An 8005-nucleotide genomic window follows, 5' to 3' on the forward strand; every position below is an offset into this window, starting at 1 on the left:
TCCACACACACACTCCCCTCCACACACACACTCCCCTCCACACACACACTCCCCTCCACACACACACTCCCCTCCACACACACACTCCCCTCCACACACACACTCCCCTCCACACACACACACCCCTCCACACACACACACCCCTCCACACACACACACCCCTCCACACACACACACCCCTCCACACACACACACACACACACCTCCACACACACACACACACCTCCACTCACACACCCCTCCACACACACACCCCTCCACACACCCCTCCACACACACACCCCTCCACCCACGCCCACACACACACCACCCCCCCCCCCCCACCCCCACCCACACAGACACACCCCAACACATGCGCAGTGTAAAAGCTGTCATCATTGGTTGCGACTGGCTTTGTTGATGTACTAGCAGTGAATGTTTTGGTGAGGATAGTTGACCTGGGCTGACTGAAGGTTATTAAAATGCAGCTAAAATATTACAAAAGGGCATAGATTATCATAGAAATTACAGGGCAGAAGGAGGCCATTCGGCCCATCGAGTCTGCACCGGCTCTTGGAAAGAGCACCCTACCCAAGGTCAACACCGCCACCCTATCCCCATAACCCAGTAACCCCACCCAACACTAAGGGCAATTTTGGACACTAAGGGAAATTTATCATGGCCAATCCACCTAACCCGCACATCTTTGTACTGTGGGAGGAAACCGGAGCACCCGGAGGAAACCCACGCAGACACGGGGAGGATGTGCAGACTCCGCACAGACAGTGACCCACGCCGGAATCGAACCTGGGTCCCTGGAGCTGTGAAGCAATTGTGCTAACCACAATGCTACCGTGCTGCCCCCTAGGCATGTCCAACCTTTTCGTATGGGGCCGGAGGGGGGGCTCATTTCAAAATGTTTCTCACCTAAGGGGCCGATGAGCAAATTTCAGCAAGACAAAGTTTAGCACATCATTAAATATGAATTTCAAAACAAATCTGGGGTATGAAAAGAACCAACTTGCTGAGCACAAAAATCAGTGAGTATTAGAGCGTGTAGGGAGAGAGAGTGCGTTTCCTCAGGGAGCTCACTCAGTCTCACCCTCTCTGAGAGCGGCCGAGAGTATATGTGTGGGAGAGGGAAAATGAGAACCCTAATGCTGGGTGTGAGCCAGACTTATGGGCACAATCTGTCCATGCACTCTCGCCCCCCCCCCACTCTCTTACCCTCCACTCTCTTACCCCCCTAGTCTCTCACACACACACCCACACACTATACCTCTATTTCCCCTCACCCTCTCCCCCGCTCTGACCCCGTACCACTCTCGCTCTCTCCCTCACACTCGCTCTCTCTCCCTTACACTCTCTCTCCCTCCAACACACTCAGTCTCTCCCCCAACGTTCTCTCTCTCTCCCCCTCACACTCTCGCGCTCTCCCCCTCACACTCTCGCCCCTCAGACTCTCTCTGTCCCCCGCATACACTCTATCTCTCCATCTCTCCCTACATCTCTCATACACTCTCTCTTTCTCTCCCTCTCCCTCCAACACACTCTCTCTCTCCCCACAACACTCTCGCTCTCTCCCCCTCGCAGTCTCTCCCCCTCTGCATACACTCTGGGCGGGATTCTCCGGGAATCGGCGGGGCGGGCAGAAACGGCGCAGTGGAGTGACGGGAACCACTCCGGCATCGGGCCGCCCCAAAGGTGCGGAGGCCTCGGCCGGCGCCGGAGTGTTTACGCCCCGCCGGCCGGCATGGAAGGCCTTTGGTGCCGCGCCAGCCGGGGCCTAAGGGACTCCGCCGGCCGGCGCCGGGTCCGCGCATGCGCAGGAGCATCAGCGGCTTTTGACGTCATCCCCGCGCAAGCGCAGGTAGGGGGGTTCAACTTCGCGTCGGCCATCGCGGAGGCTTACACAGCCGGCGCGTAGGAATAGAGTGCCCCCACGGCACAGGCCCGCCCGCAGATCGGTGGGCCCCGATCGCGGGCCAGGCCACCATGGGGCACCCCCCCGGGGCCACATTTGCCCCCCCCCCCACCCCCCCCCCCCCGAGGACCCCGCCCACGCCGCCAGGTCCCGCCGGTAAGGGACAAACTCCAATTTACGCCGGTGGGACCACATAGAAGGGGCGGGATATCGGCTCATCGCGGGCCAGAGAATCGCCGGGGGGAGCCCACCGACCGGCGCAACGCGATTGCCGCCCCCGCCAAATCTCCGGCGCCGGAGATTTTGGCAGCCGGCGGAGGCGGGATTCATGCCGCCCCCCGGCAGTTCTCCGACCCGGCGGGGGGGGTTGGAGAATCCCGCCCTACACCTCACACTCTCTCTCTCCATCTCACATTCTCTCTTTCTCCCCATCACACTCTCTCTCCCCCTCACACTCTCTTTCTCCCCCTCACACTCTCTTTCTCCCCCTCACACTCTCCCCTCACACTCCCTCCTTCTGTCTCCCTCACACTCGCTCTCTCCCCCTCACACCCGGCTCTCTCCCCATTACACACACACTCTTTCTCTTTCCACCCTCTCACATATTCTCTCTATTTGCAGCTTTTTCTGATTATATTTCAGAATTCCAGCATCTGCAGTATTTTGCTTTTGTATTCGTGTCCCCCTAGATGGTGATTAGGAATAGGAACTATGGCTGAATTTCACCTCTCCCTGAGGCCACCCCCCCCCTTCCCCCACCCTCCCCACCCTGTCCTGCCCCACCCCCATCCCACCTTCACTGCACAGATCACACATTACTGTGCGGACCCTGCAATGTATAAATTAAGTCCACAATGTAAACTTTCCAAAATGTCTCAGCATTTTATCATTCCATGCACCAAAAAAGGAAAACTTCGCGAAGCAATGGGGGAAAAGCAGTACAGTGGGACTAATGAATAACATTTGAAAGGGATAGTACAGGTGGGATGGGCCAAGCAGCCTCCTGTACTGCATGATTCAATCATTTTATCAGCCATTCTAGGCAGGGCTTAAGACCCTTGTACACGATGGTTCCTCAGCTCTCTCTAATGTTCTCTTGTGTCCAAAACACCAGTAAAACATCTGTGAAATGTTTATTAAACAAAATAATTTCAAGACCTTTGATGAAAGACTTAGTGAAAACGGAATGATATCTGAAGAGAATCGGGGATAGGTTAGTGGTTAAACTCAGTAAAATCTGTTCCGCCTGTGGGAGGAAAGGTAGTACAGCAGTGCAGCACTCAAAAGTGTTGGTCATGACCATACAGGGCATTACACTATAGCAGTAATACTTCCCTTATCAGGGCTGACTTGTACTGCCATAGGGTCCTCAGTATAAGGGGCCTGAGGACTTGTGCCACCACAGACAACATCTGCATTCAAATAAAAAGGTAATGTCACCCACAAACGTTCAGACTGGTGCAAAGTGCCAGTTTTACATGCACTTTTACAAGGTCAAGGTTTGCACTCCTGGCTGATGTACCATTTTTTTCAAAGGAAACCATTTTGGGCAGCACGGTAGCACAAGTGATTAGCACTGTGGCTTCACAGCGCCAGGGTCCCAGGTTCGATTCCCCGCTGGGTCACTGTCTGTGCGGAATCTGCACGTTCTCCCCGTGTCTGCGTGGATTTCCTCCGGGTGCTCCGGTTTCCTCCCACAGTCCAAAGATGTGCAGGTTAGGTGGATTGGCCATTGGTAAAATTGCCCTTAGTGACCAAAAATGTTAGGAGGGGTTATTGGGTTACGGGGATAGGGTGGAAGTGAGGGCTTAAGTGGATCGGTGCAGACTCGATGGGCCGAATGGCCTCCTTCTGCACTGCATGTTCTTTGTTCCATTTCGAACACTGGGTCACTATGGAAAAGTGTCATTGAATTATAGAATCCTTACAGTGCAGAAGGAGGCCATTCGGCCCATTGAGCACCCTATCTAGACCTATGCCCCACCCTATCCTCATAACCCCAGCTAATCTGCACATTTGGTCACTAAGGGGCCATTTAGAATGGCCAATCCACCTAACCTGCACATCTTTGGACTGTGGGAGGAAACCGGAGCATCCGGATGAAACCCACGCAGACACGGGGAGAACATGCAAACTCCACACAGCCAGTCACCAGAGGCTGGAATTGAACCCTGGTCAATGGCGCTGTGAGGCAGTAGTGCTAACCAGTGCACTGCCAACAATGAGATAGAATCTCAAACTTGTAGTAGGATTGGTTCTAAGCTGTCAGGGAAACGAATCTGTGGCAAAACATAGGACTTGGGAACAGGAGGCCATTCAGCCCATCCAGCCTGTTCCCAACATTCACTGAGATCGCGGCTCATCTGCTGGTGGTGTCAACTCCAATTTGCCATCTGTACCCTCCAACCACCCCCAACAATCTTTGACTCCCTTGTCTATCAAAAATCTGTCTAACTCTGCCTTGAATAAATTAAATGACCCAACATCCCACTGCTCTCTGAATCGTAAGTGAAGTTTTATTAAAATAAATACATTTGCAAGAAACCCCACACAGACTGCTTTCACTGTTAAAGCCCTCACGAGGCTGAATCTCGACGGCTAGAAGACCCCATAGACTTGAACCTGCCCCCAAAAAGACACAGATAGGACTGCACTGAGTCGAGAGGGTTACATACCACTGATGTTAGTCGCTGATCTTTGCCCGCTGCCTTGCTCACGGTGTCCTGGTCCACGGGTGCACACAGAATGGGGGTAAACAGGAGAAAAACGACTGCAAGTATTTCCAAAGTTAGAAGAAGCTGGAGTGAACCTTGCAAAATCATCCTGCGGGTCCCTCGGCTACCACGCACACAGAACCCCCAAAAGGAGTCGGTTTATTTCTAACCGCGTTAGCTATTCAAGAGATGTGTGCAGTCAATGAGAGAGAACAGCGTTTGAGACCTGCACACTGTCCTTCAGAGCACCTGGAATCCTGTCCTTTTTTCAGTAACTCTGGGATTGACTGTTTAAGCAGTCGGAATGACAGGGTGTGTGTGTGTATGTTTTGGCTGCGGGGAGACGTGTAATCAGAGAGACTGAGCCAAGAGCAGTCATTAGCACCACCCCATCAGGCTGCTGCTTAACGGGCACCACAAGTAACCGCCCAGCCTGCCTTTTTAAAAGGGCAATGCTTCGGTGTTGGTGCCTGCGGCATTGACAACAGGGTGCAGCTCATGTGGACCGCAGTTATACCGCACATTGGTGATGTGAGGATTGGTGCCCTGGTGGGCTTTGCGGGTTATCCAATCGTACCCCTTTATTTAAAACAATACACCAGTGATCCCAGTGCCCGAGAAGGAATAATAATAATACTCTTTATTGTCACAAGTAGGCTTACATTAACACTGCAATGAAGTTACTGTGAATTAACCCTACCTAGGGCATCAGCCCACAGACCTTCCTCGATCTCTTCCCCCAGCTTCTCTTCCCATTTACCCTTCAACTCTTCTACCAGCGCTTCCCTCTCTTCTTTCAACTCCTGGTGTATTTCCGACACCTTGCCCTCCCTGACCCATACACCCTAGATCACCCTATCTTGAACTTCTTGTGCCGGGAGCAACGGGAATTCCCTCACCTGTCGCCTCACAAAAGCCCTCACCTGCATATATCTAAAGGCATTTCCTGGGGGTAACGCAAACTTCTCCTCCAGTGCCCCTAGGCTCACAAACGTCCCGTCAATGAACAGGTCCCCCATTCTTCCAATCCCTGCCCGCTGCCAGCTCTGGAACCCCCCGTCCATCTTCCCCGGGACAAACCGGTGGTTACCCCTGATCGGGGACCACACCGATGCTCCCATTGCACCCCGGTGCCATCTCCACTGGCCCCAGATCCTTAGCGTTGCCGCCACCACTGGGCTCGTGGTATACTTTGTCGGCGAGAGCGGCAGCGGTGCCGTCACCAATGCCCCCAGGCTCGTTCCTTTACAGGACGCCATCTCCATCCTCTTCCATGCTGCCCCCTCTCCCTTCTTAACCCACTTGCGGATCATCGCCACATTTGCTGCCCAGTAGTAGCTCCCCAGGTTTGGCAGCGCCAACCCTCCTGGTTCCCTACTGCGTTCCAGGAACCCTCTCCTTACTCTCGGGGTCTTATTAGCCCACACAAACCCCATAATACTCCTACCTACTCTCTTAAAAAAGGCCTTAGTGATCACGATGGGAAGGCACTGAAACACAAACAGAAACCTCGGAAGGACCACCATTTTGACCGACTGCACTCTACCCGCCAGCGAGAGCGGTAACATGTCCCATCTTTTGTAAACCTCCTCCATTTGCTCCACCAACCTCGTCAGATTCAGTTTATGTAGGATCCCCCAACTCCTGGCTATCTGGATCCCCAGATACCGAAAGCTCCCCTCCGCCCTCCTCAGCGGTAGGTCCCCTATCCCTCTTTCTTGGTCCCCTGCCTGTAATACAAAGAGCTCAATCTTCCCTACATTGAGCTGATGGCCCGAAAACTCCCCAAACTCCCTTAGAGTCTGCATGACCTCCACCATCCCCTCCATTGGATCCGCCACGTACAGCAACAGATCATCCGCATATAGCGACATCCGATGCTCTTCTCCCCCTCGGACCACCCCCCTCCATTTATTAGACTCCCTCAATGACATGGCCAATGGTTCGATCACCAATGCGAACAACAGGGGGGACAGGGGCACCCCTGCCTCGTCCCTCGGTACAGTCGAAAGTACTCCGACCTCCGCCGGTTCGTCACTACACTCGCCACCGGGGCTCTGTAAAGGAGCTTAACCCAATTGAGAAACCCTACCCCGAAGCAAAACCTACGCAGCACCTCCCAGAGGTACTCCGACTCTACTCGGTCAAAGGCCTTCTCCGCGTCCATAGCTGCCACTATCTCCGCCTCTCCCTCCTCCGATGGCATCATTATCACGTTTAAGAGCCGCCGCACATTGGTGTTTAGTTGCCTGCCCTTTACAAATCCCGTCTGGTCCTCGTGGATTACCCCCGGGACACAGTCCTCGATCCTCGTGGCCAGCACTTTTGCCAGCAACTTTGCATCCACATTGAGGAGCGAGATCGGCCTGTACGATCCACATTGCAGTGGGTCCTTGTCCCGCTTTAGGATCAAATAAATTGTCGCTTCTGACATTGTCGGGGGCAGGGTCCCCTCCTCTCTTGCCTCATTAAAGGTCCTCACCAGTAGCGGGGCCAACAGGTCTGCGTACTTCCTGTAGAACTCCACCGGGAATCCGTCCGGTCCCGGGGCCTTCTCCGCCTGCATGCTCCCCAAACCCTTGCTCAGCTCCTCCAACCCAATTGGTGCCCCCAAACCAGCCACCTCTTGCTCCTCCACCCTCGGGAATCTCAGCTGATCTAGGAATCGTCTCATCCCCTCTTCCCCCGCTGGGGGCTGGGATCTGTACAGCTCTTCATAAAAGGCCTTGAATACCTCGTTTATTTTCGTCTCACTCCGAACCGTGGCTTCCCTTCCATCTTTGACTCCCCTATTTCCCGCGCTGCCATCCTCTTACGGAGCTGGTGTGCCAGCATCCGACTAGCCTTTTCCCCATACTCGTAGGTCGCCCCCTGCGCTTTCCTCCACTGTGCCTCCGCCTTCCCTGTGGTCAACAGGTCAAATTCCATCTGGAGCCGTCGTCTTTCCCCAAGTAATCTTTCCTCCGGGGCCTCTGCATATCTCCTGTCCACTCTCAAAATCTCCCCTACTAACCTCTCCCTTTCCATACCCTCTGTCTTCTCCCGATGAGCCCTAATGGAAATTAGCTCTCCCCTGATCACCGCCTTCAACGCCTCCCATACCACCCCCACCCGCACCTCCCCGTTGTCGTTGGCCTCCAAGTACCTTTCAATACACCCCCTCACCTTCCCACACACCACCTCGTCCGCCAGCAGTCCCACATCCAGCCGCCACAATGGGCGTTGGTCCCTCTCCTCTCCCAGCTCCAGTTCCACCCAGTGCGAGGCATGGTCCGAAACGGCTACAGCCGAATACTCCGTCCCCTCCACCCTCGGGATGAGCGCCCTACCCAGAACAAAGAAATCTATCCGGGAGTAGGCTTTGTGTACATGGGAGAAGAAAGAAAAT

The 8005-nt window shown here is 54.3% G+C and overlaps 1 protein-coding gene across 1 annotated transcript in view; it reads right to left on the minus strand.

The window, feature by feature from the left end:
- Nucleotides 1-4957, minus strand: part of mmp28 (matrix metallopeptidase 28) — a 196508-nt gene extending 191551 nt beyond the window's left edge. The window contains exon 1 of the mRNA XM_072469218.1: nucleotides 4579-4957. Coding sequence (XP_072325319.1) covers nucleotides 4579-4725 — 147 coding nt within the window. The 5' untranslated portion in view covers nucleotides 4726-4957. The remainder of the gene's footprint in view (nucleotides 1-4578) is intronic.
- Between the last annotated feature and the right edge of the window lie 3048 nt (nucleotides 4958-8005).

Source organism: Scyliorhinus torazame, chromosome 12, assembly GCF_047496885.1.
Source record: "Scyliorhinus torazame isolate Kashiwa2021f chromosome 12, sScyTor2.1, whole genome shotgun sequence".
NCBI classification, from domain to species: Eukaryota; Metazoa; Chordata; class Chondrichthyes; order Carcharhiniformes; family Scyliorhinidae; genus Scyliorhinus; species Scyliorhinus torazame.